Source organism: Stegastes partitus, unplaced genomic scaffold (assembly GCF_000690725.1).
Source record: "Stegastes partitus isolate 25-593 unplaced genomic scaffold, Stegastes_partitus-1.0.2 Scaffold1865, whole genome shotgun sequence".
Classification (NCBI taxonomy): Eukaryota; Metazoa; Chordata; class Actinopteri; family Pomacentridae; genus Stegastes; species Stegastes partitus.
Genome location: NW_007579596.1, coordinates 30682 through 49997, shown reverse-complemented (window position 1 = coordinate 49997; position 19316 = coordinate 30682). Strand labels below are relative to the sequence as shown.

The 19316-nt window shown below is 39.9% G+C and overlaps 1 protein-coding gene across 3 annotated transcripts in view; it reads right to left on the bottom strand.

Annotated features, from left to right (window-relative positions):
- Window positions 1-19316, bottom strand: part of slmapa (sarcolemma associated protein a) — a 51319-nt gene that overhangs the window by 18306 nt on the left and 13697 nt on the right. For 2 of the 3 annotated variants that reach the window (XM_008302732.1, XM_008302730.1), the window contains 9 exons: window positions 14007-14069; window positions 12606-12701; window positions 12042-12113; window positions 11800-11940; window positions 11571-11708; window positions 10589-10757; window positions 9725-9775; window positions 6057-6203; window positions 3685-3750 (listed from right to left, as the gene is read on the bottom strand). In XM_008302732.1, the coding sequence (XP_008300954.1) occupies window positions 3685-3750; window positions 6057-6203; window positions 9725-9775; window positions 10589-10757; window positions 11571-11708; window positions 11800-11940; window positions 12042-12113; window positions 12606-12701; window positions 14007-14069 (943 nt within the window). The remainder of the gene's footprint in view (window positions 1-3684; window positions 3751-6056; window positions 6204-9724; window positions 9776-10588; window positions 10758-11570; window positions 11709-11799; window positions 11941-12041; window positions 12114-12605; window positions 12702-14006; window positions 14070-19316) is intronic. The other variant, XM_008302731.1, reaches the window with a different exon arrangement.

Here is a 19316-nt window from a genome sequence, read left to right as displayed (position 1 = left end):
CAGTTCATTGTCAGAGGAGGAAAAGAAACCAGAAAGTATTCACAGTTAGGTAGCATAGAAGAATCTAAGGATTTTTACTTCTTTTCTAAAAATAAAAAATAAAAATAAAAAATCTCAAACTGGTTAAACAATTATCAAAATACTAGGTGGTTAGTTGTTCTACCTCTACTGAATCTTAAAAGAATCTGTGAGAAGTTACTTTTTTGAGCTCTTTGCCTGAAAAAACAGGCAGTTGTCTTGTTAATCTTGTTTTCAAGGACTGATAGCAGGTACTGAGCTGTTTGTGGTGCAGTTATTTATCAGACAGGAGCATCAAAAAATGATAAAAGCATGTACAAGACAGACTGACTCAGGTCATAGCTTGGAATAAATGAGCTGTCACCACTCCAGCAGCATCCCACAGCTTATCCACATCGGACACGTAAAAAGAACCTCTTTTTTTTTTTTGGCACGTTTATACAAAAAGAAAGAAGTCAACAATAAACTGTAAAACCTGCTGAAATGAAGCTGTTGAAATGTCACTGAAAGAGGACACGTGTAAGCTGGATCTTGTAACTTTCAGTTAAGACACCTGCTCAGTCACACTTACTGGGCCAAGATGGAATTGGCTTCTTCCACAATATACTTGAGGGAAACTTATAAACCACCAAGCCTCAGCTGAATTGATTTAAACTGATCTTATTAAAATAGTCCTGTCCCATCTCAAGTGTTATGTATGCTATGTGCCACAAAAAGTGAATATAACAAACAGCTGATGGCAAATATTATTGTGGTCAACAAACAAGGCAGGGTGGCATTAAAAGTTAAGCTGATTCTCTGAAATGCATGCAGTCAAGACAGGTGTTCATAAACCCCTTTTTTAAGGCAGGGGAAATGTAGCATTGCTGCTTCATCAGTCTGTCAAAGTGACGGCATTCTTACGTTAAAGCTCCTCACAGCCTCATAAAGACGGACCCACTACAATCTCCAGAGGGAGCCACGGAACAATATTTGCCACACAGCAAAGGTGGGACAGAGCCTCAGGATTTAAAGAGGCTACACAGGGAGGACAGGATCAGTCAGGGTCTAGCAGCGAGTCACACTTCTTCACTTCAGACAGGTGAGTTGCCACACACAGTAACACCATCCTTAGGTTGAGTCCTGAGCTGCATCACAGCTGTCAGGATGCTATTTTACTGTAAAAATCTGATCCGTTTACTAAAGCCTGATTATTATTGGATTATTTCAAGTGTTTCTATCAGAGACTTTTCAGCTTCTCAACAGAGCACTTGCAGTAGTAGCATAATTATTGTGTGCATGGATGAGTTGTACTGACTCTACACAGAGCGTGGCCTTGCTAATATATAATATATACACATAACTTAATACATAATTTCATACAGAAAACCCTCGTGTTGTTATTTTCCACGTTCAAATGAATCTATGCAATTTCTGAACTTCTACAAATGGAAGAATCTCGACAATATCCTTTTTGATGTTCCTTTTTTTGCACTATTCACTGAACACTGCAAAAATTTCCCTCTGTATGAGGTCTTATCTTATCCTAATCATTAAAGCACCTGGTTCAGACTTGTGCCTACTTTTTTTTTTTTTTTTTTTTAAAGTGAGCAGGGTGTGAATTCAGACACGAAGCCAACAGGTTCAGATGCCATCAGAGGAACAGAAAGGAGTGTGTGTCTGAAGGGGGCTACAGACCAGCTACTTCAACTGTTTCAGGTGTGAGTGGTAACGTGGTTAGTGTTTTATTTGCTTGAGTAAAAAATTGTTTCATTGTGAGGTGACCAGAGAAAAAGAGCCAACCAAGAAAGCAAATAAACAAGAAGATCAGTGGATGAATCTGGAGGAAAGCTGCAGTGGCAGCATGCAGAAGAAAATATGTAAAGATCTGTTTAAAAAGGAGAAGGCAGGAGTGTGAGTGATGTTTAAGAGGATCATGACCACCTACAGAAAACGTACGACAAAGCACCAGAAAACTCCAGTTCTCTAAGACAAGACGTTCAACGAGCTCATGTGACTGAGCAGCAAACATTTCCAGCAGGACGCCAGTGGACACCAGAAGAACTGCATCAAAAGAAAAAAGTCTAGAGTTCTACAGCAATGTCTTTGTATACACAGTGTTCAACAGGTTCCTCACAATAAACCACAGGCTTCAGATGCAAACCGTAAACAATGAAATCTGTGAATTATTCTGCTGCTCTTCTGACTTTCAAATGTATCTTTCAACACTTTGCACACCACAAACAAAATATGTTGGGTTGGTGTTATCTCTTAGCTACCTACACTGTTACAACAAGTAAATAAATAAATCTATTTTGTTGTCTACCCGGACACACTAAGCAGGTTACACCTTACCTGGACTACATCTGGTACACCAACAAAAACATCACCAACGACATTAAATCACAGTAAATCATTTCTGCCTCTGAACTTTGCTCAGTTCTTTGCTTACATCTGCATTAATTAGCTGGTTTTCTAAGACATGCGTAATTATCCTTTCCCCCCTCTAACTATAACATGTTTACTGGCCTGAGGTCCATAAACCTCATACGAGTCTCTATTATGATGCACCTTTACTAGCCAAACTCCCTCAATGCTCTCTGCTTGCTAACACAGAAGTGACCGCCTCCTCTAGTCGCTAAAGTAATGAGCAGAAAGAGGCTTCACCTGGTGACCCAACCTGGTGCTGCTCAGATCACGACCAAAGAAACTTTGAAACATCTTCAGTATATTCATGCTATGTCATTTCAGTCTAAGGAAGGAGTCCCAGCTAAGGTTAGCTAATGTTAATTGCGAACATACTATGCGATGGGTCGATGAACCCATACAGCTACTGAAGCTATTCTCTGCTGAACTCAATAAACAGGTAGACCAGCGCTGACATCCACCGTCAAATCAATCATATCAACATAACTGTGCCATCACGAATGATTAATATAGAGAAAAGAACTTTCAAAAGCTGCAGCGTTAGCTAGCCTGTTCACCTACGTATTCCTTCCTGCGTGCCTCTCTGTCCTGTTTACAGCAGGTAAAGGTAAAGGGGAAATAATGCCATTGACAGGCGACCGCGATAAAATGTGCATTTACGTGAAATATTGAGAAAATGACATATTTTGGAACCCAATCAGTCATCAAAATAATTTTCATTGATCCATCTTGCTGGGTTTGACCTTCCCATGAAAATAAATAAATAAATAAATAAATAAATAGCATCAAAGGAGTGTATCGTAGTTTACAGGTTAAGGAAGGTTCCTCTGGAGCAAAGGCTTTGTTGAAGTACAGCAGGAAATTTCAGTAAAGATTAAAAAAATAGAAATAAAAAATCTGTTCAGCATGTTAAGAATGAATAAAAATTAAAAATAATCATGGTAAGAGAGATTATAATGATTTAAATTCATAGGACAAAATTCTGATGTTTTAATTGGACATTAAATCAGAATTTTGATTACAGACAATTACATTTTTTTAAAAACTTATTTCTCATATTTGACAGAAACTATGATCTCATTGTTTGACTGCCAAAATGATCTCATTACAATTTCAATGTACCATGATTTTTCTTATATTTTTTACCAATCTTACTTTTCTGGTCTGTCTGTTCTTGGCATCGATGGGCCTCCACAGCTGTGAAGTTAACATGGAAAGTGTGTGTTTCTGTATACAGCTGGAATGGATGTTTGTACTCACGCGGACACTCAATCAACTGTTGGATTCTAGTCGAGTCTCCTCCGCTGTTGTTAACATGACAGTTGTCTGATAGAAACACAGAGAACTGACATTACTATGGCGACTATCAGACTGGAGTCGGGTATTCATCTCAGATTTGATTGATTCTGCTCATCTATGCCAGAATGGACCGGGTTGTGGCCGTGTGTTTGACAAAAAAACAAACAGGTGGGAGGTTCCAATTGCAATTTTTAGGAGTATTTTTGGTGAAAAAAAAAGTCTAGATTTGATTTGTTTCATAAGCTCAATGTTATTTCTTCTGCTCACAAAGACTCACTGTGGTCTGTTATTATGACCTTAAACACACCATGTGATGAATGTGTAACAAAGTCAATGTACACTGATGAGCAGAAGGTAAAATTTGACTTTCTGGATTAGACAAGCAGAATAAAAAACATCTTTCTTTATGAGCACTCGGTTCCTCTACATTTGAAACAGGACCCGATTCAGAATCAGCTCCTAATACCAAACTGTGCATTAAAGGAGACGAGAAGAGCCGAAGACGGAAATCATGACAGAGAAAAGGACAGACAGACACAAGCAGGGAGGAAGCATGATCGAACGAACGAATCACAGCGAGATACGAGAACTACAAGGACAGATAGAAGCTCGATAAACAGACATAGCAGAACTCGAAGCCATACATCTCTGGCGTTTTCAGACATAGAAGATTAGAGCTAAACAGAGACGCTAACATCAGACAGGATGTGGACAGGCAAACAGAAGACAGACAGTAAGTCTCCCAAGTCTGACAGCTTTACACTTCAACATCGAACCCTGAAAATGCTTACTTAACCAGGCCAATAGTTTAAACTCAGCTGCACACTGCAACTTTCTCAAAAAATCCCACCACATAAGTAAAGAGTTGCTCAAATGTGACGACCAAACTAAAGAAGAAATGAAGAATGAAATCTGCAACAGTCACCTAACACTGTCTATGGAGAAAATGAGAAGGATGTTCAAATCAAACACAGCCTGAACCCACCACAGCACACCAAGAATAGAGAACTTAGAGTAAAAAAAACTTTTGACAAGTGCATAAAATTAATAAAGTAGGATGACTCTCAGTAGGTTGTTTCCTAAGCATGACACTGAACCCTCATATGAATTTTGTTGCCTAATGTGCACAAAAACAGACGCTGAAAAGTGCAAACTTAAATCAGATGATAACATCCTAAGATTAAAGAAATATTAAAGTTAACGTAGTAAAACATTTCTGTAAAGAAAAGCTCAAGTCACATAAACGTATGATTGGAAAAACAAAGGTAAATATTTTCTTTTATATCATCTTATTTTACAGGTTGCAGTTTTATACTATGTTACTGGATGTATTATTTCACACCATAATAATTTAGTTTTAAATGTATCTAGCTCAGATTATTTCTTAACTGTAATGTATTTTAATAGGAATGTTTTTTGTCTTTTGTAAAGTAAAGCCTGTTAACCCTCTGAACCCAAACCCCCCCCGGGTGGGATAGGAAGCAATGGTTTCCATCTATGTTAAATATTTGCTTTAAAATGCCAACATTCATTAGAGCCAGAAACTGAAAACTGAAAGAATCTTTGGCATTTTAACTTTCCGGCAGTCCTGATCGAAGCTTAATAATATGATGTTTGAGCAAAATGATTTAATCCTGTGTGTAAAACAAATTGGCCCAAAATAAAGTTGTAGAAAATAAAACATTCTGTAGGCCTAAGACCAACTGAAAAGTCAGGACTGTCACGTAACAAAACTTTTGAGACTTTCTGGTTAAACTGCAGGTTGTGTTTACCAAGAGAAGTGATGAGAAGAGAGATTGAAAGGAAAGTACAACATAGTTAATCAATAAAATAGAAAGTTGTTTGAAGGTACATTCAGCACAGTGAAATGTCTTTGTAGAGTGGATGTGCATAGTTTTGTGTAAATGACTAGTTTGTAGAGGAATTATAACCATGTTATACAGCACAAAAGACATCTTTACTACACAACGTATCAGAAGCAGGAACTGTATCAAAAGAGAATTGCCAAAAATGTGAAATTCAGTGCATAAACTTGTCATCTCTAGCGTGCCATTCGAACTGGGTTAATCGTAAAATCTGGATATTTTATCACAATCACTTTATTCTACTTGTCTCATTTAACAATTTGCCAATAATAAACCGTGGACCAGATTCAGTAATAAACTAAAACTTCCGCGTTTCTCGGCACAACTGCAAAAGCATGAGTGACTCAGTTGTGACTAACAGACAGTCTGGAGCGTCTCGGGTGCACTGCAGGCTGTGCACAGAGCTGATAGAGAACAGGGCTGTATAGGAATTAAGAGTAACAATCTGGTAGGAATCAAACTAACTACCATCAATATCTTCCTCTTCACCAACTGCACCATCATCGGTGTCTGTATCCTCCTCATCCTCGTCTTCCTCCTGGCTCTCAGGTGTCTGCAGGCTCTGTTTGTCCTCGACAGGCTCCTCTACTGGTCCGTGGGGGACAATGTTGACATCTGTCATGTGACCAGATCAGATATATACGATTTTGTCCAAACTTTACCAGGCAGCCAGACATATGTTCAGAACAGAGTCTAAATGACGGCAGGTTCCTTCACATAGTGGCTACGGTGGAGAGGTGTGCAGTGAGACAGTCACCTGCAGCATTCAGTGTCGTCATTTAATCACCAGAAGTCAATCAGTGACCACAAGCTTCTTTCCCCCAGAAGAAGAAACACAAAGCAGTGGACAGCTTGGAAACCGTGGAAAGAACCCAGACTATCAAACAAGCCCCGTTCAGACCCGACAGACCGTCACCTCAAGACAAGCTGCCTCTGAAACCAACACACCCAGAGCACAGCCTGGCATTGATCCAGGCAGCTTCGGTTTGGTAACTGGTTGAAACTGCATGTCACATAACACACTGTGGCTCAAAAAGGCTTTTTGCATACACAAACACTATAAAAGGAACTGCTGTAAAGTCCGTGTAAAGATTATTCAGAGATTTGTTTTGATTGTACATGACAGAAAACAATTGTGTAAGGACTGAACTGCATGGGACTGGCATGTGGAGTTAAACCACTAGACTGGATTTTTTGAACAAATTGTGATGCACAGGAGCCACATCCTACTACAGCGGTTGTCTTGCTCAATCCCTGGTTCCTACACCTACTGCAGTCCACAGTTTGGTAACTAGCTATGCACACGCATTTTCAATGGATGCTAGAATTTGCAGAGCAGTTCAGTCTCCTCATCTAGATGACCATTTTACACCAGCTAGTTTTACTGTTTTTGCCCCTCCAACATCTGGTGCCCTCATTGGCAGCATGTGTACACCGATGAGTGTAAGTTGCCTTGTGTGCTCAGTTTAATATAGCAGGTAACTTGGTCCACAGCTGCAAAGGGACAAACATAATCTGTATTTACAGTTTGTGATTTCATGTAATCATGTTGTTTGTTAAAACAAACTCCATTTGCACAGTTCGTACAGTTGATCTCAGCTGCTGTGAAAGCAGTCAATCAATCTGAAGCATACTTTTATACTTGACATTTCTTTTTAATCATTCGTTAATGACGGTTTTCTGTCGTGTGACAAACTCTGACTTTTCCTGCTTTACATGGACTTTAAACATTTTTTTCCTGAACATTGAAATTGTGAAATTTCTCTCTAGACTTTTTGAGACATGAGGTCAAAGAAAACTAAAAACATCTAAACGTCATTTCAGTTTTGTGTCCTGAGCTGTAGAGTGACTTTAACTCTTACACAAGCCCAAGGAACGTTCTCAGTGTTGTCACCTCATTCCAGCTGGAATGAGAACGGGATACAATGTTGGAGGACACTTTTTACTTTTTTATATATACTTTTACTTTTGCCGTCCTATAAAATGTACATGACTTTGGTCAACCTGTGCTGCTTTAAAACCTGATGTATAAATAACTTCTCTTACTGTAAACACAGGTGTGTTGACAAATGAAGTAAACACCTGCATTATGCGGGCCATTGCACATAATGAAGAACAGTTAATTTTAATGATTAATTTCAGTGTAATTTTATAACATGCTGAATTACTATACATTTGAAATTATTCTGCAGTTTATCAAGATCACCCAGAGACTAAATGTCACCCCGTCCCGTGTTCTTCTGGACATTCAAACACTACAAACAGTTTAGTGGAATCACAGATTTCAGCTCTGCACCAATTAGGTCTGTCACAACCATGACATTTTTTGCAGTAATTATCGTACAAATAATGGCAATTAACTATTTAATTGTCTTTTTCTGTTCATTATACGTCTCAGTTTCAGACTAGTGGCCACACTTTGGCTGCAAATCCAACAAATCGGCTCCTCTAAGTTACTGGACTCTCCTTTTTATTTGGCTGAAAACCAAAATGTGCCCACAACGGTGCTGCAGTGTTTGATTTTTCAACTAAATCCATGATGTTCATGTTAATAGATGCTCATCAAAATGCAGTTTGTCAATGGCAAGTTAAACAAGTTAAGTTATAATTAAACGAGAGGTAAAGACACAAAGGCAGGAAATCTATGTGGAAGCTAAAACCTGACATTTGTCTTGGTGTCGTCCTGCTAGTTTTATACAGGTGAACGAGAATGACGACATGAAATGATCGTGGTGAGCTCAAATATTTGCGATCAGGCAATGTTATAAATGTGCCAGGCCTCAGATTAAGATTTCTGGTATCTTTGTACACTTCTAACACTGATCATTTAACACAGCCTGGCCTAGAAAGGCAGCTTTAGAAGAGCTTCATTATGCTTTTGCTAAGGGTGCTCTGATTAGGGATTTGGGGGCTGATCCCTGAAAGCAGTGTCTACTAATACTGATCACCAATCACAGGGTCAATGCCTTTATCGTGTAGGAGTATTAATTATACTATTCTTAATAAGGATTTATATTAACTATACAACTTGGAGATGGGAAACGACCAACATGTGTACCATATTCCCTCTGCCTTAAACCACAGCAGCCTTCATTTGGTTACTGGGAACAGTTTAGAGATTATCAAATGCAGCCATTCAGCAGCATAAAATCCTACAATTGTGTAAATTAGAATAAATATAGAATATATTTTACTGAGGCACCATAGACAGAACAAAGCACAGAGGCTTTATCAATTTACTCAAACTGTAAACTATAAAAACTGCAATAAAAAGAGGCTACAGCCAAAATATTGTTTCAACTCAGTCAGCCCTCCGTTTTTTTGTGCCTTTTTAGGAGACAACGCAAAACTGGAAATAAGGTGCACAGCAAGAAATATGAAACAAAAAACACAGAGAGCTGAGTGAGCCGCTCAACAATCTCACTCTCTCTCTGCTTTAATGGTAGCTAGCTTTGTGAATTCAACGTGTTCCCGTAAGCGACCGATGAGGTTCAAGGTTTTCATTGACGGACCTTGTTGAAACACCAATAAAAAAAGTCATTGTTGGGTCTTTCACAGAAACCCGGTCAAAGACTTTGGACGTGACCACCAATCAAGCTCTTCGTAACAAATATTGGCCAATCAGAGCACCCCAAGTATTTGTTTATGTGATTTTGATATTTTCCGTCTCCACTTTTAGTATTTTATTGAACTAAAACCTGCAACAAAACTAATTCTTGCATGTAGATAACTGAAATTTGTTGAGTAGTTTGCATCTACGATATTTCAAAACGTCTTTTTAGGTGGACTCAAAGCCTCAACGTAAATCAGAAAAAAGTGACACTTGATTCTCTTATGACAGAAATGTACTGAGTAACTGTTCAATCTTGTGCTTTTTGCATTCAGAAAAACATCTTGTCGAAACGAAGTGAAGCTACCAGACGGAAACAGAAGATGAACAGCCATATTTCCACCACGACAGACAGACAGATGAACAGAGAGAGCAGTGAGCAGCAGGACATTGACACGGACATCATGCAGGAGGTCGTCATGCAGCATTAGTGCAGGATGAGGAAGTGAGATTGGCGGCCACAGAGAGACAAACGGCGGCGGAGAGGACGTGAGTCCCAGAGCAGACCAGAGACATGTGGACTCACCCAGACTGTTGTTCTCTTTAATGCTTTTCTCTTGTAGCTGTTCTAACCGCACTGCAAACAACGACAACAACAACAACAGCAAGAGAGAAGCGTTGACTGACAGAAGTCCCAGCCGAGTCTGACCAAGATGTGTTCTGATCCAGCCCCTGGTTTGTGTTGACTGGGCAGTTAAGGTGATTGGTTTGCAGGGTGAGGTAAGTTAGCTTGTTAAAAGTTAGAACAGGACTTCATGTGTGCGCGTGTGTGGTTGCATTTGTCGTGTTGTGGAGACCTAATTCTGTTTTTTGTTTTTGGGGGCAAAAAGCTCCCGAATGTAAAGTCTTGTGTTTTTGAAAAAAGACTTGGTTTAACCCTCTGAGGTCACATTAGCTGTCCAGACACGTCGTTGCTCTTCTCTCCAGTAACCAGCTGTGTTATTAGGTGGTGAACTATCAAACAGACAGTGATAGAAATGTTCAATGTAGTTTTTATTCAATTTTTTTCACCTGAGGCCCTGGGCTTCAAATGTGAAGGTTTTTATTTGAACCCTCTGAACACCAAGTAGTGTCGGGATGCTTTTTGCTCCTGCAGTGTTTTTACTCATATATAAAGTTGTGCACCTCTGTAGAAACAGCACAACCATGGCATGGTGTCATTTTGGCAAATCTATGAAGACAACAGTGTAGGTTTTGGGGTTCACAGGGTTAAGAGAGTCGAGGACCCAGTTAAATGCACATAAATGTCTCAGATCCCAGAGGGTTAAGGTTAAGGTGTGAGTTCGGTTAAGGCCAGTGATGGTTATGATGAGTTGGGGTAAGTGTTTGTGAGATTAATGTGAGTTAATGTAATAACCCGTGAAGTGATGGAAGCTGTGTGTGTCTTTACCCTGCAGAGCAGCAAGTCTCTCGTTGGTGAAGTCGTTGTCGGCCTGCAGAGCCTCGATGCGAGCCTGGAGTACCTGCTCCTTCTCCTCCATCTCCTCGATCCGCAGCTCCAACTCCCTCTTTTCTGTCGCCCCCCGCTGAGTCAGCTCCTCCTGCCGACCCTCCGCCGCCTGGACGAGGAGGGGAGAGCCACAGAGGAAGGAAAGAACAGGGAAGCAAGCAAACCAGGAAAAGGGAAACACAGTAGAGCATTTTAATAAACATGAAATTGTGGCAGGTCAAACATGTCAATGTAAAGTGCAAAATAACACTTTCCAGGTGCAGTATTTCTTTATCACGTGTGATGTTACTTTACTACCTCAGTGTTACTTTTTCTACTCTCGCCTTATTTTAGTTTACTTTTTTATTTCTAGCAATGTGTCAAACTTATATCTCATTGCTTCTCTACTGGGCACGGCGTTTCTCATGTTATGTAATTTTGTTTTCTGAGCAATATCTAGCAAAAATAATTTCAATTTTACACCACATATTAAATGAGTAATTTTGCACATACTCAAGCAAATAATTTGCACACATGAGAAAATTATTTCCACATTCCTGCACACTGCAATTGTGAATATTACTTTTTATTACTTAAAATTCCTTGGATTCGCTCCACATGCTGTGTATTTACCTTCTAACGCTCACTGTTTATTGACTTGCAACACTTGCTTTCTTTTCATAGCTTTAATCCGCCTTTCAAACTGTCAACATTTACTATAATGCAGTCAAATTCCTCGTATGTGAAAACCTAATTGGCAACAAAACTCATTCTCGTGCTAAAAACTATTATAATAAAAGCTGCATGGAGTGTATAAAACAGATTTTAGCTGTATACAATCTGGTAATTTAAAATATTGAGTACACAAAACACTGTTGCAGAAAATGAAAATCCCGTGTCAGTAACCATCACAGCATGAAGTTTTGCGTTTCTGTGCAGGCACCTTAATTTTGTCAGAGAGCTCTTTGATCTCGTTGACGGCAGCGTTGTACTTGTTGGCGAGTTCCCTCAGCTCCTCCTGACTCCTCTCAGACATTTCCTTCAGGTGGGTGCACTCGTCCTCTGTGTTACTGAGCGAACGCTGCAGGACAGCAAAGACAAAAACAGTTTTCACAGAGAAAAAGCCACATGCCCTGAAACAATACTTCATACAGCGTATCCACGAGTCCTACCTCCACCTCTGACAGCTTCCTGACCACCTCAATCTTCTCCTGCAGGACTCTCCTCAAAGACTCCTTCGCCGTTGTCTCGTAGTTGTGTTTGTCCTCCTGAAGAGCCAATAGCTCCTTACGGATCCCTTCCTCCGTCTGGGACTGCGAGACAATTTTTGCAAGTTGATGTAAATTTGAGCTTGATGTTCATTCATTTACTGCAGAAATATTAGCTATTTTGTCTTCATGTGTGCATATATTACCTTAGAGTAAGCCTGTAACTGACTGCCCATCACCTCCAGTCTGGAGAGCAGCCGGTCCTCATCAATCAGAGCCTGGTGAAGACACACACTCAGCTTACAAAACTGAATCAATAAGCACTACCTGTGTGACTAAAGAAATAAAACAAAACAACGCTGAAATGGCAAAGCAAATTTTAATAGAGTGTAAAATTCACACTGTCTTTTCACCACGCAAACAGCAACATGATACTAAACAGAACAAGTGCCAAAAACTGTGAAAACAGCTGCGATAAGACCAGTAAAACCTTGAAAAACATGTGCCTTCCCTTTATATTTTGCATGCGAAGCTAAACCACAATCATAATTACAACACTCATGACCTAAAAGTAAGAAGCATGATGCCCTGCATTAACATGTCTGTCAAAGCAGAGATCAGAAAGTCAACTTTGTCTTGACGCTTTGTGTGCATGAGACCTTTTAACATTTGGGTTTCACTGAGACACTCATACAGATGTATAATAGCATTTGTTCCTATGCATGCGTAGTTTCAGTATACGGCAGAAGAATGAAAGTGCTATTTCCTACCTGCCAGCTGCTCTCTGAGGCCTCCTGAGTGGTGGCTAACAGACGCTGCAGAGTGGCTAACTTCTGCTCCAACATCTGCTCTCTGTGTAAGGCCTCCTGGAGAGAGAGGGACGAGGACAGAGAGGAAGGCAATCAGTGACTCAAAAAAGAAAGAAAAAAATCAGGCTGAACAAAGGCAACATGGTAATTTACAATAAATGTTTTTTTTTGGTTTTAAATTTTATACAGAGAAGAGACAAGCTACTTGCTAGTACACTACCTTAACCTTTCTGTTTTAAAAAAACACAAAAAAAAATTTGCCAAAATGACATTTGTCACAGGCAGAAACAGTAAAAACTGAAAGAAATGTCACATTTTTAACTTTGCAGCAGTTTTTAAACTACTCATCTGTAATGTGCCATTCTGTTGGAAAACCCAATCCAATCTAAGCTTAATAATGCGATACTGCACCAAAATAACTTTATTCTACATGACTGATTTAGCAATGTACCAAAATAACCTGTTTGTTCCAAATTCTGTAAAAAAAAAAAAAAAAAAATCCCAAGTCTGTGCTCTTTCTCTGTATTCCTGAGAAGCCATGACCGATTCAGCTGTGATTACCATAATATACATTCAGAACGATTTCGGCTGAACTGCAGGCTGTGTTTATAAATGTAGCATCACCATGACTTTATAGTTCTGGAAACATCAGTAGAAAATGAGGCATGTGTTGACGCCAAAGTTTTCAGTTTTTATAAAAGACTATTTCAAAGAAATTCAATATTGCTGTTTTTAAAAATATATATTTTAAACTGATTATGCCATTATGACTGTGTCACACTGCACAGACACATTTTTGACTTTTTTCCACTTAGAGCCGTGGCTGTGTTTTTCCACAGAGGTGCAGGACTTTACACTGCAATTAACATTAGTGAGTAATGACGTGTAAGAAGCCTTCAGAGGGTTAATTAATAACCATTTATAAACTAATATTAGATTCTAGAATTACTGAATTGAGCAATCAAATGGATCAAAGTCAAGTCTAAGTAAACATTGTCTGATTCTCTCTTCAGGAATATTTTCTGACCTGCTCCTAATCTTTACATCTATTTTTCTTATCTTCTTGGGTTTGTGTGTTCTGCACTGTAATGCTGATAGATTTTATTCTCTACCTTATCTGTACTGTATTTAATGAATGATAGATGATGTGTTTAATGTTACATAACTCAGTCTGTCCTGAATATTTGAATTCATTTTTCACAAACAGACATGCAGTGGTGCTCGTGTCATGTGTTCAGAGCAGTCAGGATTTTTGTAATATTAGAAATCTGCTGTGGAATATCAAATTGGTCAAATTTCAAATCCCTTTTCATCATTCTTAGTGTAACTCAACAATGTGACCACTAGGTGTCAGCACACTACCTGTAGATACTGGGAGAGCTGGAACAGTTCCTGAGAATACATACTGGGAGTGTTGGCAGCAACCTGGAAAACACACATGCAAAAGCACCATGGTAACGTTCTGACTGCAGCTCATTCAGGATTTTGTTTGAATTCAAGGTGGACAAACGGATAAAGAAAAAGACAGAGGTCGAAAGCTTATGCTGTTCGTGTACATGTAAACACAACAGACACGCACTGAGGAGACAGGAACACATAGACAGCGTAACACAACAGAGAATTAACACACATTTAAACACACAGCCACTCTCACTGCTTGAGTAGTCTGATCATAACACTCATTAGAACTGGGACTGGGTGAGGCTGAACAATTTGGGGTAAATATCTAATTGCAATTTTTCTGACAGATGTTGCGATTTGATTTGCGATATCATTTTTTATAGTCAAGTTTCAGTTTCATAGTCAATTCAATTCATCCATCCATTATCTATACACCGCTTAATCCTCACTAGGGTCGCGGGGGGCTGGAGCCTATCCCAGCTGACCCTGGAGAGGTCACCAGTCTATCACAGGGCCACACTTAGAGACAGACAACCAAGCACACTGTCATTCACACCTACGGACAATTTAGGATCACCAATTAACCTCAACATGTTTTTAGACTGTGGGAGGAAGCTGGAGAACCCGGAGAGAACCAACGCTGCACGGGGAGAACATGCAAACTCCACGCAGAAGGATTCCGGTGCCCCAACCGGGACGCAAACTGGCGACCTTCTAGCTGCGAGGCAACGATGCTAACCACCGCTCCACCTTGCAGCCCCAATTCAATTCAGTTCAGTTTTATTTATATAGCGCCAATTCACAACATATGTCATCTCAAAGCACTTCACATAGTAAGGTGAAGACCTTACCAATATTAAACAGAAAACAAGTCACTGTGTATTTAAATGTGTAATTAAAACATGTGATGGAGCATTACAACATGAGAAACCATGAATAGCATCATATAAAGAGGAAGTCATGAAGACAGCTTAAACCCGAGGTCAGATGTTGTGTATGATTATAATTTGAGATTTGCTAAGTGCATTGTTTCAAATGATTGGAATTTGAAATTGATCTTTCCAGCCCTAGAATTGGGCCGACACAACTGTCATCTGCCTCCAACAGGTGCACACCTTAAAAGAATAGTTCCACAGCAACTCCATCACACAATCCCACTTGAATCTATGGTGAGTTTTTACGTTTTCATGTGATATTTGGGGGAAAAAAAGAACTATCTTGTTCACAGGGCTGCAGTGCCCATGTGACTGGTCAACTGGTTGGTCAATATGCAACCAAGTCTCATTGGTCCTTCAATCACAGGTATTACTGTCATGAAAGAAAAGCTCTTTAACAGCAGTCTCCCAGGATTAATCTGTTGTAATGTGGAGCGAGAGCAACAGACTACCTGTGAGCACCTGAATATCTGCACAACCTTGAACTCACCAAACCCGATGGAGAGTGCTAGGTGTAACGTATTTAACTCTCAGTCGACTCCAAACTAACTGAGGCCATGTCAAAGAAGTCATCGGTTTGGCTGCATTTTTTTTTCTCAAACAGATCAACAAGTCAAGTGTAAACTTTGTAAACATCAGTTTTCGTGTCACAGCTCAACAAATATAGCAGATCATCTAAAATCTGCAAGAAAACTCCTCTGCCTTGTGTTCCTCAATAGTTCTTGTGCTGAGATCATCAGTTAATACAGTTTTATTTTCACAGAACATACGAATATGGGCAGGTGCACACTGGTCTGATCTAAATTTGTTACGATTTCAGCATGAAAACACCAAGCTAAAATAATTTAATATGCTGCAAATATTAGCTTTTTATGTCGATTTAGAATTTATTTAGGTAAATAAAGCCAACAGGCAGAGTGCACTTAGGGACCGTGGCTCATTATTTGTTTTAAAGTTGACCCAGTGAACAATCGATCCGTTAACAACTCGGTACAATTTCAGTCAGCCAAGATATTCTTTGGTTGAATATAACCGTAGTTATTAATTAACCAGCTTTAGAAGTGTAGTTAGCCAGACTAGATGTTTCCCTCCGCTTCCAGCCTTTGTGCTAAACTAAGCTAAACACATCCTGAGTCCAGTGATGGGTGAAAGTGTTTTGATGGAACATTTGCATTCAGGGAGATAAGCATCGTGCATAAAACAGATAATTCACAGAAAAAACACCAGCATGGTTGCCTCACCATACGGTCTAAATCCTTGGTAAAACTTGAAATTTTCAGTGTGGCTGCTTAAAGGTTACAGTTTGTCGTATTAGGAAAACGGTAACAACAAGACAGCGGAAGGGAAACACTAAACCGCCTGAAATAAGCAGCCTTTGACAAGCTTCTACCTGCATCCTACATCCGGTGAGTCAGACTACAACAGGACTAAAAGGTTTTAGCAGAGAAAGCAGGTATATCATGACCTGTCTGGCCTCTACAGTTGTGAGTTTTTTGGGTTCTGATCCTGAGCACATTGTAGCCGCAGTTTAGTCATGTTCAAAAATGACACATATTCTGTCTTTGTGTTCAGTTCATTTAAGTCAATGTGACAGCCCGTGAGTATGTGAATGTCTTTTGAGACCTGGGAGGCGTAAGGATCCTGCTTTAGGACACTTAATTATGTTAGAGAAGTGGTTCAAATCTAATCACAGCTCCTCCTAGCTAAACTCACACTCCAGCTCACATTCCTCACACAGGTTACACTGAGGCCCTGCCGTACTCAGTGTTGGAGGGAGGCACAGAGAAGGCAAAAACAGTCCTCTATGATATCTGCTGTTGTATCAAGGAACTGGACATTGAATTTTATGTGGCACATATTAAGAATAATATAAAATATGTTCATTATCAAAAATTGACAAATAGACAAACAGCTACTTGTCTAATATAACAGGCTTGTTAGCAAACTTGGTTGCTAAAGAGAGAGCGAGCAGTTCAGCATCGTCGCCTGCAGATCTTGCAAACACCAGCCTGCTGTTTATCCAGCTTTAAAAATTAAAAACATTTCCAAATCAGTGATGCCCTGTGACTGCTCTTCACCACAACTTCCTCGACTTGGGCCGACGTTTTCTTTCCTTGTCTTGATCCTAAATGCATAAACCTGCTGCTGCAGCCTCATAAGATGAAGTGCAAATGAGGCAACCAAACACAACAGTCTCCTAAATGTATTATTGTTACAGAGATTTATTTTTTTTTGGTGACAATCATCAAGACTGTTTTTCATCCAGTAGGTTTGGACTGAACAAAAATTGATGACCAAATTGGTTGTCAGTAGGTATGAGTAGAAAATGATTTGTTCCACCAAGTGAAGCCTCTTCCTGTTAAATGAGATGGAGCTACAGGTGAGTTTGCTGGCTGCCTGATGGGGCCTGATGCAAGGTCTCCTCACTGCGGTCTAACCGCTAACCATCATGTTGTTGAACTCTGCAACATCAAGCTGTAAAAAAGTTGTCTGGTGGCTGTCTGGTTTAGCTAGCTATCAAAGGCTAATGCTAATGCTAAAGCAGGATTTTTAAATGCTAACACAGACCAGGTACTACGTTTCTGTCAGCAGAGCAACTAACACTGCTAACGCTCAGGATCATCTAATGGTTAGTTGACGACTGCCTCTTAACACAGGCTGACCTTCAGTAAAAGAAATCTTCAAAAACTGGCATCCCTATTTGACAACGAATTTAATTGTCAATTTGTTGATGATGTCATGAAGCGCTTTTTGTACTGAGACTGACTGAGAATGCTTTGACATGAAGAAATGATTTTACAACCGGATGTGAGTCGCTGCTGGATGTGCTTCTATAAAAGCGTGAACCAGCTTCTCACACTTGAGGGACATATACTTTGAGTTGATCTAGTTTTCACAACTAATCTCAGCACTGCAGAGCGATAGGAAACTGGATGAACCAAAAATGAATAACTAGGGTTCCTGGTGTGTTGCAAGGCTGGCAAACGGCTAAAGTTGATCTCCCGGCAGGTCTAAGCATCAAGGAAAACGTTGTATAAACTGCAGTTACACTCAGGCAGCTTGGTTAAAAACAGAGATCCCAGCGACGACCAACATTTCACTGAGTAAGGACAGGTTGACAGAACGCAGCCGGTGAGCATCTCGTCTTTTGTAAGGTTTCACACAAACTATATGACTCTATCTTAATGCTGCCATCAGTCTGTTACTGGGTTTCCTTGTCAAAAAGACACTCAGCTGCAGTATTGTACTGACCAATATCAACAAAATTTAAAACTTGATAGCAAAACAAGAGCCATTGTGCAATTTAGAATTCAAATAATCCAATAATTACTTCAAGAATGAAGCCGTTCATTGAACAAAAGCAGCCAAACTTCTTGAATCTGACGTGAGACCAAGCCTAATGTTCATACTCTCCTAGATTAATCGTAGCAACTGGACTTGCTTGAGTTCCTTAAAGACGTTCCACCTCTCATCCAAGAGGCTTTATCAGTTCTGACTGACTAGTTGGGAGTTCCAGATACTTATTACCTAAAGGAGCCATTAACACCTGAGCTTCGGTTTCAATTGGGGGTTTGTTGCTCCTCCCCCTCATTATGTGAGTCGTTAGTGCTCCCCCTGACACAATGGGGTCCATTAGGGTCATTTGTGGCTAGGTGTGAATGCAGTTTCATTTTCCTGGGGTGAGATCTTAGGACTGAATTGTAAACAGGTGAGAGATGATGCCTCAGACCTCCACCTCTGTTGAGGGATGGTCTTTCAAGTTCGACATCGATGGCTTCTTTCACCCCTCTTTCAAACCATCTGTCCTCTCTGGCCAAACTGAAACTCAGGTGTTAATGACTCCTTTAGGTTATAAGTATCTGGAACTCCCAACTAATCAGTCAGAACTGATGAAGCCTTTTGGATGAGAGGTGGAACGTCTTTAAGGAACTCAAGCAAGTCCAGTTGCTACGATTAATCTACGAGAATGACCTGGACTGAGAACCTTCACGTTAATGTCCATACTGTTCTTGTAAACATAAATCATCAGACTTTCAACCAACAGAGACCATCCCATCACATCTGATGATCCAACACAGTATCAAAGCCAGTTTCAGCTATCAACATAAAAACAAGGCATTCAGTTCAATGTTTGTAACTTTTGTGAGCAAAGACTTAAATAGATGTGAGAACACCTAAAGGCACAAACCAACCCCAGTGAACGGTGGGAAAAAACTTTGCCTCCTGATCCACATGAAAGATTTCTGTAGTGCCACTGCACCAACTGGCAGCAATCCATGCATTCCTCTATCAGCTGACTAGTGTGTGTGTGTGTGTGTGTGTGTGTGTGTGTGTG